Source organism: Cetorhinus maximus, chromosome 15, assembly GCF_964194155.1.
Source record: "Cetorhinus maximus chromosome 15, sCetMax3.hap1.1, whole genome shotgun sequence".
Classification (NCBI taxonomy): domain Eukaryota; kingdom Metazoa; phylum Chordata; class Chondrichthyes; order Lamniformes; family Cetorhinidae; genus Cetorhinus; species Cetorhinus maximus.
This window is the reverse complement of record NC_135893.1, coordinates 78918826-78945012: the sequence shown is the minus strand read 5'-3', so window position 1 is coordinate 78945012 and position 26187 is coordinate 78918826. Positions and strand designations below refer to the sequence as shown.

The 26187-nt window shown below is 44.7% G+C and overlaps 1 protein-coding gene across 1 annotated transcript in view; it reads left to right on the top strand.

Annotated features, from left to right (window-relative positions):
- The window catches only part of tmem114 (transmembrane protein 114), a 135175-nt gene extending 110199 nt beyond the window's left edge, over nt 1-24976 (top strand). The window contains exon 5 of the mRNA XM_078558702.1: nt 23828-24976. Within this exon, the coding sequence (XP_078414828.1) occupies nt 23828-24057 (230 nt within the window). The 3' untranslated portion in view covers nt 24058-24976. The remainder of the gene's footprint in view (nt 1-23827) is intronic.
- The last annotated feature ends 1211 nt before the right edge of the window (nt 24977-26187 follow it).

Here is a 26187-nt window from a genome sequence, read left to right as displayed (position 1 = left end):
CCATATAAATACTGTGGCTTACAAGAGCAGGTAAGAGGCTAGGAATCATGCAATGAGTAACTTGCCACCCTGGATGAGTGCAGCTCCTACAACACTGAAGAAGCTGGACACTGTCCAGGACAAAGCTTAATTGGCACCACATCAACAAACGTGTGTACCATCTACAAGGTGCACTGCAGGAAGTCACCAAGGCTCCTTAGACAGCACCTTCCAAACCTATGACCACTACCACCGAGTCACTCACCATCCTGACTTGGAAATATATCGCTGTTCCTTCACTGTCGCTGGGTCAAAATCCTGGAACTCCCTCCCTAATAGCACTGTGGGTGTACCTACACCACATGGACTGCAGCGGTTCAAGAAGGTAGCTCACCATCACCTTCTCAAGGGCAACTAGGCCCAGCCAGCGAAGTCCACATCCCGTGAATGAATTTTAAAAAATTTTAAAAATCGGTTTCACAATGTTGTGAAGCCAGTTTGCAATTGTCTGCTCCGCCTGCTGATGGCAGACCATGTTTCCCACCATTAGACGTCGGGAACCTCATTGTAATAAATCAGCATATCATTATAAGGCCAGCCCACTGGACTCATCCCCCCCACTGGATCGTCCACCCATGTTGCAGGAAAACACACCGATGTGTTTCACAACAGCATATATAAGGCATGCGCTTGGCGGGCTGCACTTCGCCCAGGACTTGAAGGTTTGTTTGCCTACCTTGCTTCGGTCGGCACTCGCAGTCATCAGCGCCAGGCTTCACAGACAGCACCACATGACTTTAGGGGGGCTCAAGGGTAGGTCTCTATCTACCAGGTTAATCATATGTGGGTGGCTTTTCAATGAATGCAGGGCAAAGTCTTGCTTGGGGAAGGGGGAGAAGTGGCCTCAAGCGAGGGAAGAGGCTGCAGAATGAGAGCTGTACTGGGGAAAGAGGGTATCCCAGGGTGTGGATGGGGGCACATGTTGATCTGTGAAAGTGCCTCAAGTTGCTGAGGGCAGAGGAGGCAGTCTCCAGAGGAGATGAGGCCAAATGGAGATGTGAAGGTATGTGTGTGAGAATGGGTGGTGATGTCTGTTGAGCTGGCAGTGAGTGAGATGCCAGTGAATGTGTGATGGGCTTGAGTGCGTGAGTTTAGAGTGCTAAGATGGTTGCTGTGGTAAAGTGGAGTGCTATGTACCTTTAAGAAAATGTAGTTAGTTGACGATGTGACTGTATTGATGAATTGCTACACAGCAGGGGCTTTTTGGGTAACTGGAAGTCTGAAGTTGGAGTTGATTGAAGAAGTGCACATGGGCCAGAATTTTTCACTCGTTGGGCGGGCGAATGCCCGACCCGAATAAGCGTAAAATGACGTGCGATGACGTCGGGCGAGTGTCCCAATGTTATTGTGCACTCGCACCATATTTCGGTGGGTGGGCACGCGCGGGTGTTGGCAGTGTGCCTGCCGACAATTAAAAGGCCTATTGAGGCCACTAAAGTAATAATTAAGTTCAATTTTTCACTGCCCGTCCAACCTTACATTTGGCAGGCAGATGAAAAAGCCAAGCGGCCTTCGGATTTTTTAAGAAAGCCTCATCCACGGGCAGGATGAGGTTTCCAACAGCAATTAAAAATTAAATAAAAATGTTTAAATTTCACTAATAACATGTCCCTGTTCATGACGGAATCACATGACGGAACATGTTTTTTAATATTTTAAAATTCTTTATTTTTAATTTTTCAAAATCTTCATGACTGCCTCAGGGAACTTTTCGTGTGCTTCGCACGAGCTTGTGCGCTTGCCCTCCTTCCCCTCCTTCACCCCCCTACCCCCCCCCACATGCCCCCCCCACCCCCCCCACCACATCCCCCCCCCCCACCACCCCCCCCACCACATAGGCAGCACTGAGCGCTGCAGCAAGCGTTTCACATTAGCCGGGCCTTAATTTGCCCCCCAGCATGAAATCATGGTTGGGCCCCATTCGCGGGTGGCAGTTGGCTTCCCAACAGCTCCCGCTCACCCCCGCCCGATGAGGGCAAAATCCTGGCCATGGTGTTAGTGCTCTGTTATTAGTACCAATAAGCTACCAGTGTTTGTTCAGTCAAATGGTCTCCCTTCCTGTATTGTTTCAAGCACTAAGTAACGTGTTAATATCACGGACGCAGCTAGTGTTAGCCGGACAAAGCGAACCTGATAATCAAAAACATAAAAGCTCTATACCCTGGCTCCATGGATGAGAATATTCATCCTCTATCTGCATTCTATGGCCAGCCTCTTTTGTGCAACATTGACAGTGGTGATTAGTGCTATCGCCTACCAAGCTGGAGTGGTAATGTAGCTGCCCCTCCTGCGGCCAGAGCAGGGGTAGAGGACATCACAGCGGGCCTCCACGGAATCCAAGGGTGCTCAAGGGCTGGAGTCTTCTTGCCTTTCAGGGCCATGTCTTCTTTGCTGCAGTCCTGGGCAGGAAGCAGCAAGCGCGGCTGTACTTTAAATGTAGTTCCTGGCATGATGAAGCATCGAGGTGGTGGCGTGGTGAGCAAATGAGAGCCCACCTGCCATGGAAATGGCATGTTTCCTGGGAATGCATAATTAAAGGAAATGGAGCGTATCCCAGGAATGCATAATTAATGTGGCAGGTTTGGAATGAAACGGTGTGAAAATCCACCATTGCGATTAGCAGGTAAAACGTCATTTTACCTGCCGCTACCACACAGTGCAAATCTGGGACAATTCTGAAGGTAGCAATAGGCATGGATGTTGGTTCAGCAGCAGAAGAGTTGAGTTGGGCAATGTTACAAAGGAAATAGGCAGTGTTACGGACTGTGTGGATCGATGGTTGAAAGCTCACCTTGGGCTATGACAGTGCATGTGGAAATAGTCTGGTTCAACCTAAGACTAAGAAAAATATTGGTTGAGGTTTAGGAAAGGAATTTCAGGGTTTAGTGTTGAGGCATCTAAAAGTTATGTCCAGCATTGATGGATCGATGGAAAAATTGGGAATGCGTAAGAAGTCAGAATTGGAGGAACCAAGAGATCTTGGAGGGTTGGAGGAAGTTACAGAGATAGGGAAGGGTGAGGCCATAGAGGAATTTGAAATCAAGGATGAGAATTTAAAAATCAAGGTGCTGTCGGATTGGGAGCCAATGTGGATCTGCAAACACAGGAATGATGGGCGAATTGGTTTTGGTGCAGGTTTTCCTTTAGCAGTGTCTAAATTCATGCAAACCCCACCATTCACTGTACCTATGTTATGGTGGGTAATATAATGACTTTCATTCCATAAAATAAAGGAATTTACCTTTTCTGTGAAGAAACACGTTTTGATTCTTTATTGGTCAGCCAGAGCCAGAAACACTGGCCAGATTTTTTCCGTCGGCGATTTGGGGGCGGGGCCTGCATGCTGATGCGAAAATGATGCGGGATGCCCCCCGACGTCATCGCGCCTATTTAAATATTCAGGAAGGCAGCTGGACAGCGCAATCAGCTGTCTGCCCGCCGACCTGTCAATGGCCAATTGAAGCCATTGACAGGATAATTAAGCCAATTAAAGGCCCTGCCCATCCAACCTTAAGGCTGGTGGGCAGGCCAGGAGCCCCAGCGAGTTTCTGATAAAACATGAAACCTCATCTACTGGCGGGATGAGGTTTCACGTCTGTTTTAAAAAACTTTAATAAACTTTATGTGATATTTATTAACATGTCCCATCTCGTGTGACATTGTCACATGAGGAGAACATGTAATAATTTTATTATTTTTCTATTTTTTAAGTTTATAAAACTTTCAGCGTTCTCCCTGAGATAGCGCTTAGTCCCAGGGAGCAGTGCGCTCTTTCGTGCGCATATGCGAAAGAGCACATTTTGACAGTTGGGGAATCCGCCCCCCCCCACCCCTGCACAGGAAGTGCATAACGCTTCCCGTCGGGTGGCCCGCTGGGTGGGCCTTAATTGGCCCGCCCACTCAAAATGGTGGTGGGGCCCGTTTCGGCGGTGGCGTTCGGCTGCCTGCCCGTCGCCGAGCTGGTGGGGCCCGTCCGCCCATCAAGGGCAAAATTCTGCCCACTGTTTTTAGGAGGATCAAAAAGTAGGTTGTCTGCTCTGAACGCTGATGGTTGGCAACTGTAAGAACATAAAGCTGGTCCCCAAGGCACAGCTGGGAATATAACTATCAGGCTTTACTTGGGGAAGATGTTGGCAGCATAGAACACAGGAACTACCAGAGTCATCGCGGGCAGGAGCAATATGAGGTGACAGGAAGGAGCTATCCTCAAAAAGAAAAGGAGGATTCCTAACTCAGCAGTGGAAAGCCCTTTGTGGATCTCTGTTCCTGCATTTGCACTACGAGCAAAGCCTCAAACTGGGAGCTGTCTTTAAGGATGAAGGATAGAGCTATGAGCTTTTTTTGGGGGTGAGGCCAGTGCGGGGAGGGGGAGGGAGGGGTTGGGTGGCTGTATCAATGGTTGGGTTGGGGCACGAGCAGCAAAGGGCAGTGCTAGGTGTTAATTTTAATAATCGTTTGCTGAGGAACGAATGGGTTTGAAGCCAGTCTGTCCCTTAAGACAGGTTTATTTCCAAGCCTGCAGAGGAAAGTCACAGACTCTAACTTCCAATTCTCCCCAATCCCCAGTACGAATACCTTATTAGACTCTTGTAATGAAGCCTTAATACTTCCCCAGTTGGGGACAGCAGTTACCAATTTAAAGCATTTACTCTATTGCAGCACAATTCCAACATTAACAGATTCCCTTCCTTTCGAGGAAAAGAAAATGCATTTTCTTTTCAGGACAAAGGTAAAACTGAAGACCGGGAAATAAGTTACACATTTTCAAAACTTAAATTCTGAGTCTTCCCTCTCCTAATACCCCCAATAGTTTTCACTACAAGTGTTCCTTTTGGTGGAACTGTCTGATAACTGATGGCTTGTTTCAAACCTTTCTCACCACCATTTTAGATTTGTGATATCAATTCGTAATCGTTTTTCACTCTCATTCTTTTTGGAGTATATGTTATCCCAAAGGGATTGATTGTCAATGTAACATTCTATTGGGACACTTTCTTTGTCATTTCCCCATGTAGTATTTCCCCTAACATTTTAGATAAAAAGATTGCCATGTCAACTACCTCTGCTAATGAGGGAGTCTCTGCAGCCAGGGTACCTTATGTCCTTGGCTTCCCAAGCCAACGGGCAACATTTCTCATTTTCCCCCACAAGAAATATTATGAAATCCACTGCACTTGAAAACCCATCAACAAAGTTTGCATAAGAGGCACCACTGAACAAAATCAATTTTATATTCTTGTGGTCACCCAAAGATGGAAACTTCAGTAAACATTTCTCCGTCTTTAACTTTTTTAATGTTTTGTTTGCCTGGAAGATGTCCTGGACCATGGAATGTTTCATTGTAGTACTCAGTTCAAGAACTTCAAAGCTTGCATTCAGCCTCATCTGTGTGGCCAGCCAGTTTAATTGTCCAATCAGACTTCACAGCTTTGAAGTCTCATCTTTGGAAGTATCTGCATCTTTGTGAAGACCTAGCTCGACTGGCTACGATCGGGCTAACACTTTCTAAATACGATTGCTGGTGTAAAGTAACCTTAAACCTATGATGTTTTATTTCTAATTCAATATATTTAAAGGCCCCATTAGCCTGACTTCTGACCTTAAAGCCTGTTCTAATCCTGACTAGTGCCACCCCATAGGATGTCGTCAACATGCATCATGAAGATGCCTGCAAGTTTCCCACCAATAAAACATGGCAGGATCTGCCATCAGTTGGAGACATTCCAACTTTAACAACATTGGAAGAATTGTTTAAACCATATACCCACTTATTCAACTTCCAAAGTTTTCCCTCTATTTCTGGCGCCTCCTTAGATGGATTGAGAAACACTTCCCCCTGGAGGTGATCCCCTGCAGAAATGCAGCTGTTATATCTATGGACCTACATTCCCATGAAAGCATTGCCAAAGCGGCCAAAATTTTTTTTCGCAATTCCCTTTCCTGCTGTGGGTGAGTACACTGACTTCTTTAATTTGCTAAGCATTTTTCAAATCCCCAGGCCACTAACCTAGCCTTGGTCTTATAAGTTCCATCCGATGGGAGCTTTTCTGTGCAGATCCACTTTACATGAAAATGCTGGCTGACCCCTATTTGGGACTTCTGAATACACACCAAACTCCGTCCAACTGTCCAAATCCCTCTGTTTAACTTCATCCCCCAACTTGTCAGCCATTACAAAAGCCTCAGTCATGGGGACTCCTGCTTCTGCTTTGTTGTCAATGATTCAGCATTCTCCAGTCTACCACGTTGTCTAGTCAAGCTATGACCCCTATTTGCCTGTTGAAGTCTTTCCAGGCACCGCATGTGAACATTTCCTCACCTGGGATTCATCACCTGACCCATTACAGTAACTTGGGCTACACTTCCTTATTTTAGATTCTTGTATTTTGTGCTCCCAGTCCATGGCCTTTACTGCTTGTTCATCATCCTGGACATTCAACAAATTCTTATATTTTCCAGTAGATTTTCCTGCCATATTGTTGCATCCTTCCAGTTATCTGATTCTTCTGGACAATACAATGCCCGGGACCACACTGAGGGCAGCTGATCTCTGGACAAAATAGCCCCTTCCTGTTCATCACAACCAGATTTTTTACTGATATTGAACTCCATTATATCTTGTCCCTCTGGCTCTGTCTGACAAAATGAGTATGCGATGCACATGGTGCTTCATTGTCTATCATATTGTCAGTATTCGACAAAATTCATAATGCGTTCTGATGTCCCGTGAGGAATGGTCTTTTATTGTTTGATTCCTGTGTTGAATAATAATCAGTTTTCCGTTCACATCTGAATTTTCCCTGAACCTTTCCATTCCCTTTGCCTCTCTCTTATAATAAACAAGATCACATGAAGTAAATTCTACTTCAGATGGTCTTGTGGTGTTGCAGTACTCTCCTAATTCTTTCTGAAACCTCAGCTTTATAAAAGCTTTGCTGCCTGCATGCAAGGCATTCAAGTGAACAGCTAAAAAGAGCTAATGGTAGTTCAAGAGCAGGGGGAGCATCTGATAGCACTGAAGACAACTTCAGATTCCTGCCATACATCAACTGGCATAGACTATACCCCTCGGCCATTTGTGAATAATTTTTTGCATGTACTGCCTATTCCAGTGCCGTTTGCAACTTGCAATCCAGTTGGTCAGCCAGTATCTTATACAGCATTTCATCACACCTCTCACACAAACCATTGCTGAACGGGTTCTCAGCCGCGGTGTTCATGCTATTCAGATTTTCACACATGTCCCGAAATTCATCATTTGAAAATTCTCCTCCATTATTTATCAGGAATTTCATCAGTGTTCCTAATTCAGCACCCACCCATTTCTCCATCATCTTGTCTACGCTGGTCAATTTGTTCTTGCCATTTATTACTGTAGACAGGCCAAATCTAGTCACCATATCTAGAAAATGTAGCAAAAAAAAACCACACCCCGATCCTTGTCCCATACTTTTAAGTCCATTCCCATGACATTAAATTCCTTGGTTGGTGGCAGACTCACAACAGGACATGGTGGTATCCTTCAGTATTTAACAAATGTCACATTGAGCCGTAACTCACTCAAAAGGGTGTCATATTCTTTATCAGCTACTCCAGCATCACTCAGCTTTCAATTTCTGTGACGCTGGATAGAAACATAGAAAATAGAAGTAGAAGCAGGTCATTCGGCCCTTTGAGCCTGCTCTGTCATTGAATATGATCATGGCTGATGGTCTATCTCAACACTGTACTCCTGTGCTCTCCCCATACCCATTGATGCCTTTAGAGTTCAGAAATTTATCTACTTCCTTTTTAAATATATTCAGTGACTTGGCCTCCACAGCCTTCTGTGGTAGAGAATTCCATAGGTTCACCACCCTCTGAGTGAAGAAGTTGCTCCTTATCTCAGTCCTAAATGGTCTAGCCTGTATCCTGAGACTGTGACCCCTGAACCGGAGGAAATATCATCCCTGCATCCAGTCTGTACATCCCTGTCAGAATTTTATACATTTCAATGAGATCTTCTCTCATTCTCCTAAGCTACAGTGAATACAGGCCTCGTCGACCCAATCTCTCCTCATACGACAATCCTGCCATCTCAGGACTCAGTATGGCGAACCTTTGCTGCACTCCCTCAATGGCAAGTATATCCTTTCTTAGGTAAGGAGACCAAAACAGCACACAGTACTCCAGGTGTGGTCTCACCAAGGCGCTGTACAGCTCACAATTCTCTCACAATGAAGGCCAACATGCCATTTGCCGCCTTAACTGCTTGTTGCACCTGCATGCTTGCTTTCAGTAATTTGTGTACAAGGACACTCGGGTATACTCTGCCATTCTGTTTTTCCTACTGAAGTGTATAATTTCACAGTTATTCGCATTATACTGCATTTGCCATATATTTGCCCACTCACTCAACTTGTCTAAATCGCCTTGAAGCCTTTTAACACCCTCCTCATCGCTCACATTCCCACCAAGTTTTGTGTTGTCAGCAAACTTGGAAATATTATATTTGGTTCCCTCACCCAAATCATTGATATATATTGTGAATGGCTGGGTCTCAAGCACTGATCCCTGCGGGGCCCCACTAGTCACTGCCTGCCACTCTAAAAAAGATCCATTGATTCCTACTCTGTTTCCTGTCCGCAAACCAATTCTCAATCCATGCCAATTCATTAACCCTAATCCCATGTACTTTAATTTTACACACTAACCTCTTATGTGGGACTTTATCAAAAGCTTTCTGAAAATCCAAATACACCACGTCCACTAGTTCGTTCCTTTCTACTCTGCTAGTTGTGTTCTCAAAAAACACCCAGTAGGTTTATCAAACATAAATCCCCTTTCATAAATCCGTGTTGACTTCGTCTAATGTTGCTGGTATTTTCTAAGTGCCCTATTATCATATCCTTTATAATAGACTCTAGAAATTTCCCTACTACTGATGTTAGGCTAACCAGTCTGTAATTCGCTGTTTTCTCCCTCCCTCCTTTTTTAAATAGTGGGGTTACATTTGCCACCCTCCAATCTGCCAGGACTGTTCCAGAATTTTGGATGTACAAATAGTTTGTGCAACTTCCAGATAATCTTTTCACTGTCCACCAAACTTTTATCCCCAGGAATTAACAATACTGCCTGGACTCCCCAACGAGAAATATCTGGCTTCTCAATGGCAGGCAGTAATGGCCTGATTGCGTAAAACACAGATCTATGGTTTTCCCAAAACACAATGGGCAGAATTTTGCCCTTGGCTGGCGGGCAGGCCCCACCAGCTCAGCAGCAGGCGGACAGCCGGCCCCCTCTGCCGAAACGGGGCCCACCACCATTTTAAGTGGGCGGGCCAATTAAGGCCCGCCCAGTGGCATGCCCGACGGGAAGCGCTATGTGCTTCCTGTGCAGGGGGGCGGAGGGAATCCCCAGCTGTCAAAGTGCGCTCTTTCGCATATGCGCGCGAAAGAGCGCACTGTTCCCTGAGACTAAGTGCTGTCTCAGGGAGATTAGTGACAGTGTACGAAACTTAAAAAATAGAAAAATAAAAATATTATTAACATGTCCCCCTCATGTGACAATGTCACACGAGATGGGACATGTTAATAAATATCACATTACATTTATTAAAGCTTTTAAAAAGTTTTATCTGAAGCCCGCTAAGGCTCCTGGCCTGCCCACCAGCCTTAAGGTTGGACGGGCAGGGTCTTTAACAATCTTTATTATCCTGTCAATGGCCTCAATTGGCCATTGACAGGTCGGCGGGCGGACAGCTTATTTCGCTGTCCTATCGCCTTCCCAAAACTTTAAAGGGACTGGGATGATGTTGGGGTTGCTCCCAATGTCATCCCACGTCATTTTCCCGTTGGCGAGCGGGCCCCGCCCCCAAATCGCCGATGGGAAAATTCTGGCCAATTACTTTGTTATTCTCCATGTCTAATTTCATCTGTCCATTTTTTCAATCAAAGATTTGCTCAACAATAGAGGTCTCTCACTAGAGACCATTTCAGTGCTGATGAAGATACTGACCCCTGATATCTTGTACGGGAGGGCTACTTTTCTGGAAGACATTAACGCGTTATCACCCCCAACCTAAAGCAGGTAGCACTTCAATACTCCTTAATCTTCTATCAATCTGCCTCATCGAGACATTCCATGTAGCAATTAAGCTAATCCACTCCACAACACAGTTGAAGTGCAACCACTATCCAGTACAGCGCAGTTGAATGAATCAGCCACCAAAACACTCTTCACCGGATTCAAACTCCCAGTGACCAACACAACACAATTCTTTCATGGCAGTTGCTGTCATCATTCTCAGCATCAGAATTATCTGTTTTATACATTACTTCAAAAATGATTCTTTGGCTGAAAACAATTCATTGCGTAATGATATTTAGAATCACACCGACAACACAGATGAATTATTCCCTATGCATTTCTCGGTTGAAGCATCTATGTTCGCCCCTCCAGACCCACTTTTTTTTGATTCTCAAATTGGCTAAAAGTGTGACCTTCTTCAGGCTGCCCATCAACAACCCTATCGTTGTACTGAAATCTGTGTCTAATATTTTGGCGATCTTGAACTTCGATAACCATGGAGTCTTCCAACCTTTACACCCACAGTGCTGTTATGAAGGGAATTCCAGGATTTTGAACGAGCGACAGTGGAGGTATGTTGATATATTTCCAAGTCAGGATGGTGAGAGTGGCTTGGAGGGGAACTTCCAGGTGGTGGTGTTCCCATTGTGTCTGCTGCCCTTGTCCTTCTAGATGGCAATGGTCATGGATTTGAAAGTTGCTGTCCAAGGAGCCTTGATGAGTTCCTGCAGTGCATCTTGTAGATGGTACACATTGCTGCTACTGTGCATTGGTGACGGAGGGTGAGTTTTGCGTCTGTGGTAGGGAAACTATTGGAAAAAATTCTGAAGGAGAGAATCTATCTCCACTTGGAGAGGCAAGGTTTGATCAGGGTTAGTCAGCATGGCTTTGTCAGAGAGAGGTCATGCCTAACAAATTTGATTGAATTTTTTGAGGAGGTGACCAGGTGTGTAGATGAGGATAGTATAGTTGATATAGTTTATATGGATTTCAGCAAAGTCTTTGACAAGGTCCCATATGGGAGACTTATAAAGTAGGCAAATGCACATGGGATACAGGGTAATTTGATAAGGTGGATTCAAAATTGGCTTAGTTGTAGGAGACAGAGGGTGATGACAGAAGGATGCTTAAGTGACTGGAATCTAGTGTCCAGTGGCATGTCACAGGGATTTGTGCTGGGTCCCCTATTATTCGTCATTTATATAAACAACATAGATGACTATATGGGGGGTAGGATTAGTAAGTTTGCAGATGACACAAAGATTGGCCGGGTGTTTAACAGTGAGGTTGAGTGTCTTGGGCTACAGGAAGATATAGATGGGATGGTCAAATGGGCAGATAAGTGACAGATGGAATTTAAACCCTAAAACATGTGAGGTGATACACTTTGGAAGGAGTAATTTGACAAGGAAGTATTCAATGAACGGCATGACACCAGGAAGTTCTGAGGAACAAAGGGACCTTGGCCTGTGTGTCCATAGATCTCTGAAGGCGGAGGGGCATGTTAGTGGGGTGGTGAAAAAGGCATATGGGACACTTGCCTTTATCAATCGAGGCATTGATTACAAAAGTAGGGAGATCATGTTGGAGTTGTATAGAACCTTGGTGAGGTCACAGCTGGAGTACTGTGTGCAGTTCTGGTTGCCACATTATAGGAAGGATGTGATTGCACTGGAGGGGGTGCAGGAGAGGTTCATCAGAATGGGATGAAACATTTAAGTTATGAAGAGAGGTTGAATAGACTTGGGTTGTTTTCGTTGGAGCAGAGAAGACTTAGGGGGCGACCTGATCGAGGTGTACAAGATTATGAGGGGCATGGACAGGGTGCATAGGGAGCAGCTGTTCTCCTTAGTTGAATGGTCAGTTATGAGGGGACACAAGTTCAAGGTGAAGTACAGAAGGTTTAGGGGGGGATGTGAGGAAAAACTTTTTTACCCAGAGGGTGGTGACAGTCTGGAATGCGCTGCCTGGGAGGGTGGTGGAGGCGGGTTGCCTCACATCCTTTAAAAAGTACCTGGATGAATACTTGGCACGTCATAACATTCAAGGGCTATGGGCCAAGTGCTCGTAAATGGGATTAGGTAGGTAGGTCAGGTGTTTCTCATGTGTCGGTGCAGACCTGGTGGGCCGAAGGGCCTCTTCTGCACTGTGTGATTCTGTGATTCCGAGGGAGTGAATGTTTGTGTATGGGGTGCCAATCAAACAGGCTGCTTTGCCCTGTATGATGTCAAGCTTCTTGAATGTTGTTGGAACTACACTCACCCAAGCAAGCGGGGAGTATTCCATCACACTCCCGACGTGCCTTGTAGTTGGTGGACAGGCTTTGGGGAGTCAGATGGTGAGTTACTCCATTGATAAGAGAAATGCGTGCACAGTCCAGCAATTAGAAAGGCAACATTGACTCCAAGATTTCAAGGTTAAACTTTTTCAGTCTCTTATACCACTAAAAGTCCATAACATACTCCTCAATGGACTGATCATCTGTTTTTCTTAATTCTATCAAAATTTGACTATACTTCATATACTTCCAACAAATGAAACTTTTTGTAAAATTTATCCAAAAACTGTAATAGAAGAGTTACTCCCTCTTTGGTGTCCAAGTCATCTGTGTCCAATTCTGAAAATACTTTACTTCTAATCTTACCTTTTGCTGGAAATGACAACACCAAGGCCGCACCTTGCTCCCTCCAGGGTAATCACAGAATCAGAATCACAGAATCACACAGTGCAGAAGAGGCCCTTCAGCCCATCGAGTCTGCACGACACATGAGAAACACCTGACCTACCTACCTAATCCCATTTACCAGCACTTGGCCCATAGCCTTGAATGTTATGACGTGCCAAGTGCTCATCCAAGTACTTTTAAAGGATGTGAGGCAACCCGCCTCCATCACCCTCTCAGGCAGTGAATTCCTGACCGTCACCACCCTCTGGGTAAAAAAGTTTTTCCTCACATCCGCCCTAAACCTCCTACCCCTCACCTTGAACTTATGTCCCCTTGTGACTGACCCTTCAACTAAGGGGACAGCTGCTCCCTATCCACCCTGCCCATGCCCCTCATAATCTTGATAATAATCTTCATAATCATGCCCCTCAGTCTTCTCTGCTCCAGTGAAAACAACCCAAGTCTATCCAACCTCTCTTCATAACTTAAATGTTTCATCCCAGGCAACATCCTGGTGAAAACAAAAAACTACTGTGGAAGCTGGAAATCCAAAACAAAAACAGAATTACCTCGAAAAACTCAGCAGGTCTGGCAGCATCGGCGGAGAAGAAAAGAGTTGACGTTTCGAGTCCTCATGACCCTTCAGCAGAACTGAGTAAAGTTAGGAGAGGAGTGAAATATAAGCTGGTTTAAGGTGGGGGGGAGGGGGGGGGGCGGTGGGGAGAGAGAGAGAGAGAGAGAGAGAGAGAGAAGTTTTTTGGTGGGGGGGGTGGTTGTAGTGACAAGCAAGCAGTGATAGGAGCAGATAATCAAAAGATGTCACAGACAAAGGAACAAAGACGTGTAAAAGGTGGTGATATTATCTAAATGAATGTGCTAATTAAGAATGGATGGCAGGACACTCAAGGTACAGCTCTAATGGGGGTGGGGTGGAAAGACTGACAGGGCATTACAGTTATAGATTTAATAATAATGGAAATAGGTGGGAAAAGAAAAATCTATATAAATTATTGGAAAAAACAAAAGGGAGGGGGAAGAAACGGAAAGGGGGTGGGGATGGGGGAGGGAGTTCAAGATCTAAAGTTGTTGAATTCAATATTCAGTCCGGAAGGCTGTAAAGTGCCCAGTCGGAAGATGAGGTGCTGTTCCTCCAGTTTGCGTTGGGCTTCACTGGAACAATGCAGCAAGCCAAGGACAGACATGTGGGCAAGAGAGCAGGGTGGAGTGTTAAAATGGCAAGTGACAGGGAGGTTTGGGTCTTTCTTGCGGACAGACCGCAGGTGTTCTACAAAGCGGTCGCCCAGTTTGCGTTTGGTCTCTCCAATGTAAAGGAGACCGCATTGGGAGCAACGAATGCAGTAGACTAAGTTAGGGGAAATGCAAGTGAAATGCTGCTTCACTTGAAAGGAGTGTTTGGGCCCTTGGACGGTGAGGAGAGAGGAAGTGAAGGGGCAGGTGTTACATCTTCTGTGTGGGCATGGGGAGGTGCCATCCTGGTGAATCTCCTCTGCACCCCCTCCAGTGTAATCACATCCTTCTTATAATGTGGCCGGTTCCATACCCTGGCATCATTTTCCTATTGCTGAAGTGGCTCTGCCTCTGAAACAAAAAAACGGTTGGATAGTCAAAGCCTGAGATTTTGCATCATCCTTCAGCTATTCTATAATGGAGGTCAAGAGTGGTCTGCTTTTTTTCTCCCTCCTCAGAGGATAGAGACAAAAAACTTCTTCTTCAACAACCAATCACCAGAGCTTAATGTTCATCCTCTGCTACCACGCTTATTTTAATAATCGTATGCTGAGGAAAGAATGAGTCTGAAGCCAGCCTGCACCTGAAGATGGGTTTCATTCCAGGCTTGCAGAGAAAATTCGCCGACTTGTCCAATTCCTCCCAACCCTGTGTGTGAACACCTTTTTATACTCTTGTATTGAAGCCTTAATACTTCCCCAATTAGGGACAGCTGCTCTTAATTCCCAACTTAAAGCATGTACTCTATTATGGCACAATTCCAACATTAACACTAGGTGATGACAAATGAGAAGAGGGGAAAGGCCATCTCTGGACTCCAGTTGTTTCGAATGGGAGAGAAAGCTGGAGGAAGTATCAGGCAACCAGTTCAATCTTTACAGATTGCAGCTGGATAGCTCTTGGAAGACAGTGCTACTTATCCTGGAGACAAAGCTAGGAGGAGCTAGGAGGGATTTGTATAATAAATACCTTGAAATGTAAACGATCGGTATGATGATAGACATAGAGAAAAGGCATGATTGTATAGTGTTCCATTAAGTCTGCCTATATGTAAGATTTTTTATCTTAACTCATTGCTAATTGTATTATAGATGTTTTACTATTTAAAAAAATGTGCAATATTCATCAATCATGTTGGACTAATTTTGTTCTTTTTCATCAACAAGAATATAGAGAAGAATATAGAGAAGCTTAAGGGACTCAAAACTAACCAATCCTTAGGAACAAATAGTACTTATCCCAGTATACTGAGAAATATTAGGGCCAAGATTCATGAGATGCCAACAGTCATTGTGAGAATGTGGCTGAAAACTGAAGAGATTCCATTAGATATCAAACAAGTGAAGATAATAATACTCATTTTCAAAAAAATAACAAATCTCCTCTAGAGACTACAGAACTATTAGTATTCCTTACCAACAGATTCAATTGTCAAGAGCAAAATTGAGAATAATTAGTATGATAAGGACTTAGTAAATTGGAGCAAACATGGCTGCAAATGTGAATAATACTATCTGACTAACCTTTTCAACAAAGTAAGGTGCAGACTCAGTTAACACGTTCTGAGATTTGTGCCCTGGCTATATGTTCCAATCCTGTCATTTCAATTCTCTGTCCAGCCCCCACTCTGTCCTTGACCTCCTATATCATTCTGTAAAAGCTCAATGGAAGCTCGAGGAACAGCAACTCATCTTTAGATGAGGTACTCTACAGCCTCCCAGTGCAGGATTTCCCGTGCGCTTCAGGACCCTGATGTCAGGATCAAATGGGAGGCTCGAGCTGGCACTTGCCAGGAACCAGACAGATAGTGATATTCCCAGAGGTGGCCTCCTGACTGGCCATATCTGAGCTAGCTGCAAGGGCAGCAGGTGGGATGCAGATGCTGCTGGCCCAATCAGAGCAGCTCTGAAGCCTCGGCAGCTCCATCGGCAGAGATGGACACTGCTGAGGCTGCTTGGAGAATGCAAAGGTGCATCGAAATGGAGGTGCCCTTGGAAGGGTCAGCATAATTTAAAAATATGGATGAGAGTGGAAGGACCTGGGGAATGGAGGGGAAAGCCCTTGGGGGAGTGTTTGGCTAATGGGGTGGCCTTTCTTTCAAGTGGTCCCTTAAATGGGTCATGGAACCTCCAGCTCTGATGGCCCACTGGGATGTTGCTGGGAGGCTGTCTCCATGAAGCTGGATGCTCGCAAGTTTTCTAAATCCACTCCAAATAGGGGCCTTCACTATTTAAATTGGCTGCCCTCCAACCAGAGGTGGGCAGCTGATCTGCATCTGGTCCCACGGCTGAGAAACTTACTTGGGGGCTGGAACGCACTGGGGAGCCATCCTGTCATGGTTCGCTGCTATTTTCCTGGCACTCCTGCCCAGCCCACCTCTCAGGATGGGGGTACCGAAAATCCTGCCCCTAGATTAAGTGCTGATTTTAACATTTTCAGATCACTGCTTCCATTTTTTCAGGCAGCACCTATTGGCAATGATTTCCGCTATTGCCATTTACACCTCCTCTGGACCAAGCTTTTGTTTCTTTACTTGTCCCATTACCACCCCCTTTTGTCATTTAATCACTCCTACCTTCCATCCTATCACAGGCCTTCCTCCCCTCTCCTTTTCATTGTCTTTGGAATTACTTAAACTTGCTACATCTCCAACCTTCTCCAGTTCTGACAGTCCGTCACTGACCTGAAATGTTAACCCCATTTCTCTCTCCACAGCTGCTGCCTGACCTGCTGAGTATTTTCAGCATTTTATGGGCAGAATTTTGCCCTTGGTGGGGGTGCTCAGCGGGGGCAGTTAGGAAGCCGACCACTGCCTACGATCAGCACCGCATCGTGATTTTACGCGGGCAGGCCAATTAAGGCCCGCCCAGCGTGGAATGTGAGTGGCAGCATGAAGCTGCCTCAGGGAGATGAAGCGCTGTTTAAAAAACTAATGAAGAAAATAAAAATGTCATAAAACATGTCACCTTATGTGACTCTGTCACATGAGCAGGGACATGTTATTAATTCAAATGTATAACTTTTATTTGATTTTTATTTGCTTTAGGAAACCTCATCCTGCCCGTGGATGAGGTTTCCTAAAAAGTGCAAAGGCCGCTTGGTGTTTTCGCCTGCCCACCAAACATAAGGTTGGACGGCCGTGTAAATTTGAATTTAATGACTTTTTAATAGCCTTAGCAGGCCTGTTAATTGTCGGAGGGTGTGCTGCCGACTCTGGCCCGCGCCCGCTGCACAAAATATGCTGGGACTACACAATAACATTGGGATGCTCGCCCGAGGTCATCGCATGTCATTTTACGCTCAACCGGGTCAGGCGTGTGCACTCCCCCACCCCCCTCCCAGCTCAATATTCTGCCCCATGTTTCTATTTCAGATTTTCAGCATCCGCAGTATATGTTCCCAAGATCTTAGCCCTCCTTACTGATGTTAGGATTCATTGAACTGTCTACCATTCTTCAGTGCCCCCCCGTCCTGTGCAGTTTACTGTAGCCTGGAGCCATTTAATTTATATTTCCATTCCCTATGTAGTAACTGTAGCTTTAAGACTTATTGTACTATGTAGGATCATGTGACAGTGTGAGCGAATCAGCCCTAAGTGCGGGGAGCCTTAGGGGTGGAGTTTGTGTCTATGGAGTTGTGGGTCTTGATGGAAGCATGTAACTGCTGCTGAAGCCCTGTAAATAAAGTTCACTGTTTCTTATGAGAAACCTGTCTGGAAAATCAAGTCTATAACAACTCGTGACAAGGGTAGATTGGTTCCGGTGCTGTTTCTCGTCTAGTGAATGTGACTATCTTGTTTTAAACAGAAGAAAGGGAAACTATACTCACCAGGTATGCAACCTTTTGGCAGAATCGTACCCTTCGACTCATCCACAGAGAATTGGAGTCAATGTATAGAACGCCTTGGTTTCTTTTTCCAAGCAAACAAAATAATGGTGATGGAAAAAGGGAAGCATTTCTCCCAAGCGTCTGTGAGAGTAAAATTTATAATCCAGAGCTTGGCGGCCCCGAACGCTCCCGATTCGAAGACCTTCAGTGAATTAGTAGGCCTCGTAAAGGGTCACTTTCAACCCAAACCCTCAGTAATCATGCAGAGGTTCAAACTTAACTCAAGAGTAAGAGCCCCGGAGGGAACCACAGCAACATACGTAGCGACGTTGAAACAGCTAACTGAACATTGTGACTTTGAGGAGACCCTAAATGATATGTTAAGGGATTGTTTGGTCTGTGGTGTGCACAATGATGCCATTCAACAATGGTTATTAGATGAAGTAAATATTGATTTTAAAGGAGCATTGGAGATAACGCTTACAATGGAAAGCGCCGAGCAGGGTTCCCAAGCCTTACAGGGTGTACAAAATGTGCCGTTTTCCAGTTGGGGTGGGAACAGACTGCTGGGCGTGTCCTTGCTACCTGAACATTTAAAAAATATACAGGAGACAGCTCAGTAGCAAATCTGAAAATGAATTGTTATCAAGGTGGAAGTAACCATGGGCACGATTTTTCATCTGGTGGTCGGGCTCAGCAGGAGCGGGCAGGGGTGGGCGTGGAGCCGATTGCCGCCTGTGATTCGCTCCAAGCCGCCATTTTATGTGGGCGGACCAATTAAGGCTTGCCCAGCGTAATATGCGACCGGTAGCGCTCAGCACTACCTGTGCGGGCGGGGGGAGGAGGGAGAGTCGGGGCCAGCGCTCTTGTGCACATGCACACAAATGAGCGCTTCAATCTCCCTGAGGCACGGAGCTGCCTCAGCGAGATTGGATCGATAATAAAATAATTAAATAAAAGGTATAAAAATTTATTTGAACATGACCCCTCATGTGACTGTGCCACATGAGTTGGGACATGTTTTTAAATTTATGAAAATGTTATTTATTTATTTAATAAATGGTTTGGGAAACCTCATCCCGCGAAGGCTGCTTGGCCTTTTCGCCTGCCTGCCAACGTTAAGGTTGGACGGTCAGCGTTAGCAATTACCTTAATCAGTTCCTTAATGGCCTTAATAGACCGTTTACATATTGGCGGGCGCGCAGCTGACTCTGGTATGCGCCCACCAAATGAAACATCGCTACTGAGCGCGATGACATCAGGATGCATGCCCGTTGTCATCGTGCATCATATTACGCGTCAGTGTGTCAGGCCCGGCCCCGCACGCCGACCGGAAAATTCTGCCCCATATCTCTGAAACTTGCCGTCTTAAAGAGGTGGAGTGCCATTATTGTCATAAAAGAGGGCACATACTGAAACAATGTAAAGCAAGATTGAAACAAACTCCCAGGCAGCAAAGTAAACTGATCAAAGTACATAATCTGGAAGAACCAGAAACTACTAATTCCGATGTTTATTCCCTATTTAATGTGAAAACAGAGCCAATCACTGTTACTCTTCAGGTCAATGGAAAGCCTTTAATTATGGAAGTGGATACCGGTGCATCAACCACTGTAGTGGGGGAGCACACATTCAAATATTTAAACAAGGGTACTCAACAATTGAATATGGAACAGACTTCAGCCAAATTGAAAATGTATACAGCTGAAATCATACAATTAAAAGTTATTACCACTGTACCTGTTTATTACAAGCACCAAACTGCACAGCTCCCTGTGATTGTAGTGGAAGTTGAAGGACCAAGCCTTCTAGGTCGAAATTAATTGAGGGAAATTACCCTTTATTGGCCAGTGAGATTTCAAAAGGAAGATAGAAGAGTTCCTGAGTTGGAAAAGGAACAAGGCAAGGTACTTCAGAAAGAGTGTGGAAAGTCAAAGGACCTTAACAGGATGCAGAAGGAGTGTGTAGCCATTCAGCAACCTGAGGAAATGAAGACTGTCTTGGGGCAGCATGGAAGAACAGCAAAAGAAACTCAAAGAGACTCTGCCGAATTACAGAATTCAAGATGAAACAAGTAAGCTTCGCAAAGAAAAGGAAAACCTGTGGAAAAAGAGAGGTTGGATAGACTTGGGTTGTTTTTGTTGGAGCAGAGAAGACTGAGGGGCGACCTGATCGAGGTGTACAAGATTATGAGGGATGTGGACAGGGTGGATAGGGAGCAGCTGTTCCCCTTAGTTGAAGGGTCAGTCACGAGGGGACGTAAGTTCAAGGTGAGGGGCAGGAGATTTAGGGTGGATGTGAGGAAAAACTTTTTTACCCAGAGGGTGGTGACGATCTGGAATGCGCTGCCTGGGAGGGTGGTGGAGGCGGGTTACCTCACATTCTTTAAAAAGTACCTGGATGAGCACTTGGCACGTCATAACATTCAAGGCTATGAGCCAAGTGCTGGTAAATGGGATTAGGTAGGTAGATCAGGTGTTTTTAACGTGTCAGTGTAGACTCGATAGGCCGAAGGGCCTCTTCTGCACTGTGTGATTCTGTGATTCTGTGAAAGACCTTCGCACAATACAAGGATCCCTCAGGTCAAAGTTTGTACCTCTGGAAAATGATGAAGAGAAGCAGGATGAATTTAACATCTCTCCGAACAAACTGAAGAACCAGTTGGCAGAGAAGACGCAGCAACATTTAAGGTTCCAGGAGGAAGTCAAAAGATACAAGAAGGAGACTGAAGAGCTGAAGAGTCAGCTGAGTGAAACAAAAGAGGCATTAGAAGGAAAAGTCGTGGAACTTTCCAAAATGCAAGTGGGTGATGAAGCCATGAGTAGCTCAACCCCTGAACTGAACCAAGTTGAGATTTTGCCTGAGAGAGGTCTGGCCGACTGTGAAGTCAAAATGAAGGATGAGACTAAACTCTGTGGTAGACTGTGGTCATCTGAGGTGCAATACACCTTCAAGAGAATGTAAGCAGATTGACCACGTGATTGTATTACCCGATTGCTGTGTAGCGCGGGCTACATTGTTAATCAGTAGTTTTAGAGTAGGGTTTGATTTGAGAAGATGCTGGTGTTAATGCTCCGTTACTTATGTTAATAAACAGCATGTGCTTCAACTTAAAATGGTCTCTTCGCCTGCATCATCTTGATTACTAACTCACTCATCATTAGGCAGGCGTGCAATCGTGTTCGCTGAGCAAAGCGACCCAATAGAAGGAATGTAACAACTGGCGATGAGGCAAAACACAACCAGTCGATGACACCAAGGAAAGCTGCAGAAATTAGCAGAAGTAAATAACCGTACATTGCAGGTCATTGTAAGTACAGCCTTCATCATATTGGTCGAAGTTATCTCTCTCCAGTATGCCATAGTTTGGCCGTAGCAAACCATTTGATCAGACCGCCAATGACTGGTCACATTACATGGAACGCCTTGCGTTCTTCTTTTTGGCCAATGACATTTCGGGGGAGGAGAAGAGTCAAGCGATCCGCTTATTGACATGTGACAGTAAAACATATGGCCTAATTCCTAGTCTAATGGCACCCAATGACCCAGAGTCCAAGACCTTTGATTAGTTGGTAAATCTTGTGAAAAGCCACTTTTGGCCAAAACCCTCAGTAACAATGCAACGTTGATGGAAGCATGTCACTGCTGCTGAAGCCCTGTAGATAATGTTCACTGTTTCTTATAACAAACTTGTCTAGAAAATCAAGGGCAGGATTTTGCCCTTGGCGGGGGTCCTTAGTGGGGGCGGGCGGGGGTGGTCGGGCAGCCGACTGCTGCCCACGATCGGCTCCGCACTGCGATATCACATGGGCGAGCCAATTAAGGCCCGCCCTGTGTGGATCGTGAGAGGCAGCACTGAGCGCTGCCTGGGCGGGCAGGGACAGGTGGGAGAGCCGGGCCTAGTGCGCAGTTCGTGTATGCGCGAGGAAGAGTGCTTCAATCTCCCTGAGGCACGGAGCTGCCTCAGGGAAATTGAAGCTCTTTTTAAAAAAATTAATAAAGACAATAAAAATTTAATAAAACATGTCCCCTCATGTGACTCTGTTCCATGAGATGTGACATGTTTTTAATTCCATAATAAAGTTTTTGTTCAATGCTTATTTGCTTTAGGAAACCTCATCCCGCTCATGGATGAGGTTTCCTAAAAAATGTAAAGGCCGCTTGGCCTTTTCGCCTGTGTGGGTAGCGTAAATTTGAATTTAATTAGCTTGTTAATGGCCTTAATAGGCCTTTTAATTATTGGTGGGTGTGCAGCTGACTCTGGTGCGTGCCCGCTGACTGAAATATCGCGTGAATGCGCGATGACATCGGGACGCACTCCCGATGTCATCATGCGTCATTTTACCCTCCGGCGTGTCAGGCGCGTGCCCACTTGCCGAGCGTAATATTCTGCCCCAAGTCTATAACACCCTAGTCGCATTACCTTGAATTTATCCACGTTAAATGCATTTGAGACCCATCAGTTCAACATTCAAATTCTCCACACCTCTTTACATTAATTTGCTCCTCTCCTTTGTTTGCACAGCCCCCAGCTTAATTTGTTGTTATAGACAGCTCCTATCTCCAGCTCCAAATCATTTACTGTAAACTGAAGGGATCCCAGCACAGATACCATGCCAACAAGGTAAAACACTGCAAGGTAGGAAGGGTTGGAATAAAAGGCAAGCTTAAAAATGGGAAAAAGCAAAGAAAGCAAAGTGTGATTGTGATTGAAATCATACCCACAATGGCAAGAAGTCACTATGAATAGTACCTTGTTGGCATGGTATCAAACAGCACATCCACAGAATTTGCTTTGCAATTCTTGTGAGAGAATCTGCTCTTGTGGGGGACTCTAGGACTAGGGGTCACTGTTTAAAAATAAGGGGTTGCCTATCAAGACAGAGATGAGGAGAATTTTTTTTCTCTCAGAGGGCAGTGAGTCTTTGGAACTCTCTTCCACAAAGGCAGTGGAAGCAGAATCTTTGAATATTTTTAAGGCAGTACTAGATAGATTCTTGATGAGGGGGTGAAAGGTTATCAGGGATAGCTGGGAATGTGGCATTGAGGTTACAAACAGATCAGTCATGATCATATTGATGGTGGAGCTGGCAAGAGGGGCCTACTCCTGCTCCCAATTTGTATGTTCACATGTATGTATATTCGTAATGAAGTCTAATGTTTCCTCAAAGATCTCTTTATCAGGTGAGACTTCCTTTCCTTACATCTCATACCAACTCCCTCTTTCCATAACATGTTTTATACCCTCTTCCTTGAAATGCTTTATCCTCACATCGCTGTTGTTCCCTGGATTGTTGCTATGCACCTTTTTAAAGATTGGTGTTATGTTAGCGACTTTCCACTCCTATTTCTAACAATTGTAAAATTGTCTTCCTATGTGTGTCTAATGGTAAAAGGGACTGCTGCCTTACTGGCTCCAATACGTTACCTGCTTGAATAGGTGCATCTCAATAAATAGTTTTGCTAATCATTTTTGCCGGCCAGGTGGAGCATGAATACTTCTGACCGCACAGCGTTTTTCCTGCCTCTCTGGGATTTTCTCCCCCTACCTCCATTTTAATGCCCCCTCTGACCTGTCTGGAACAGGCATCTCACCGATATTGTAATGAGGCCAACTAGGAAGACGGGTTCAGGCTTCTTGCCAGTTACATTGGGCGAGCTCCTAAATCATGTTGCCCACTTCCATCCTGATGTGAGCCAAAGATGAAAATGGGCCCCAGTGTGTATAAAAACACATATATTGTGATTGTGTTAGCAACAAACAGAATTCTCTTTCTCAGGGATTTGATTCACAAGAATAATTTGTCTTGCTACATTATTTAACGTTGAAGTCTTCAGCTGAACATGACATTAAATTCCTAGCTGTTAGATGTCTAATATTGGGAAAAAAAAGCATGGCTATGAAATGAAATAGTCTGAAAAAACATGACCTGTACACCAGTATCTACTAACTAAAGTATCATCTTCTGTTTAACTCAGCACTGGTAACGCTTGGCGGGGTCAGTGTATATATCGGATATTCTGCAGCAGCGTTTAAAGAAGCTGTTTGTCTGTCTGGAAAGAAGATTCTGGAAGATATTAACATCAGATTTGGATGGTCCTTGGCATTGGCATGGATCTCCTTCATTGCTGAGGTCTTTACAGGTGTTGCGTTCACATTAGCTGCAAAATTGACAGGCATGAAAAGGAGGCAGGAAGAAGTAACATGAAGAGCTAACATGTACTTAGCTTAATTGCAACAAGAGGTGTGATGTGTTAGGTTTCTGTAAATTACAATGATATAGAAACATGGAATGATTTCAATAACCTGGGGAACTGCTCAAATATGTATTTCTCATAAAGTTAATATTATTTAAGATGCTATCAATGCTGAAAATGTGAAACTAAATACTAGTAGCTGAAACACTTAATGAAAACAGTCTGCTCTTTGTCACTTTGTCACTGTTTAGTTTATGTTGTTCAATTGTTTGTGAGATCAAAATATCTTCACTAATGTAACTTTCAGAGAAAAATGTAACAAAGAAATGTTGTCGGTGATTTGTGTGTGTTGACTGTATGAATATACTATAGCAGTGAATGGAGAGCTCCCAGAATTACAGGTCAAATGGCAAGGGTTTCCGTTTTTGCACAGCAAATGTATTTCTTGTGTGTTACTCTATTTCTATTATCTAGAGTTACAGTAAATGTCACAGATTAATGTTAAATAAACTACATCAGTTTCCAAAAAGATTAGTGGGCTAATCACATGATGCTACATGTCCTATAGGGAGCTGTGCACATTGAGAACATAGATTGGTAAAGTAGGTTCCAATTATAGCACCACCATTTTGAATGCTCATTCCCTTTGAGTACAGATTTAAAGCAGACGAGTGGTAGCACTGCAGAATAAACTGTCAGGAAACTTAGTGGCAAACAAATAATTAATTCTAAAAGGTACCACAAAATGAACAATAATGTGGTGTAAAAATGCCAGGGGTTTAATACTTTATATATTTTAATTATGCAATTGTTTTTCCCCTCCCCTCCTGACGGCATTAATGCTTTGCACAGAGGTGCTTCCACCTGTTGTTGTCCAGCACCTTGCCCAAGTATTTATTATTTATTTGTGAGCCATGACAGTGAACATTGCCTGACCGTTCACCCACAAAAAAACACCGCCCGCAACCCTGAACTGTCTGCATGTTTACATTCCCAGCAGGATTTGCTGAAGAACAAAAGGAATGGCAGTTCGAGCTGATTTTCTGCTCTCTAACTCATCTAGCCGAGGCCAATTGTAGTTCCCCATCTCTGCCCCAGCTGAGCTTGGCAAACTTAGCAAATGCTGGTCACCCAACCTGGGCACTTCATCAACTAACTGGATTAACGGGGTGAACCTTTGGATGAGCCAATTCCCAAATAATTTTTAATAAGCCCACAGAAGAAAAAGTTAAAACACTTGACCTTTAAAATACAGCAGGTAGATTGGGAATAGCAAGAAAAAGAATAACTATTATCTGGTTGAATTTTTCCAGGAACATAGAAGTTACCACCTTGCCACTTGACCTTTAATGCACTGTAATTACAACTGGTACAAATGCACCTAATGTACAAAATATTAAAGAAAAAATATTTTGTGATCATCTATTGCCTTGCTGATGATAAATACTTTTCCAATTGTTATTAATGTTTCAGAGTTCAAAAGAACAAAAGCTCCTATGAATTTATTGGACAGGATTTTTGAGTTGTCGGGCGGGCGCGGTGGGCGGGCCTGGGAATGGCCGGGAAATGGTCCTCCACCCGCGATCAGCCCCCGACTGCGATTTCATGCTGGCTGGCCAATTAAGTCTGCGGAGGCGAGGGCTGGCGCGCACCCGACCCGTTTGGGCGTAAAATAGAGCAGGATGACCTCAAGCGAGCATCCTGACATCATTGCACACTTACGCGATGTTTTGGTCAGCGCGCGCGCAAGAGTTGGCATCACACCCACCAACACGGGGGAGTGCGCAATGGAAGCTCCCTGAAGGCAGAGAGCTGCCTCAGGGAGCTGAAGAATTTTAAAATCAAAAATAAAGATTTGGAAATTCTGAAAAAATCTTTCCTACATAGGACTCACTAACATGAACATGTACATAATAAAAATTATGTCAGAACATTTTTAAAAAATTAATGCCGGCAACCTCATCCCGCCCATGGATGAGGTTTCCTCAAAAATGCAAAGGGCGCCTGGCCAATTCATCCGCCCACCAACTGTAATGTTGGGCGAGTAGCGAAAAATCTCTCTTAATTAATAAATTAGTGGCCTTAATAGGCCTCTTAACTGTGGGTGGGCATGGTGGCATGGTGCCGACTCTTGTGCATGC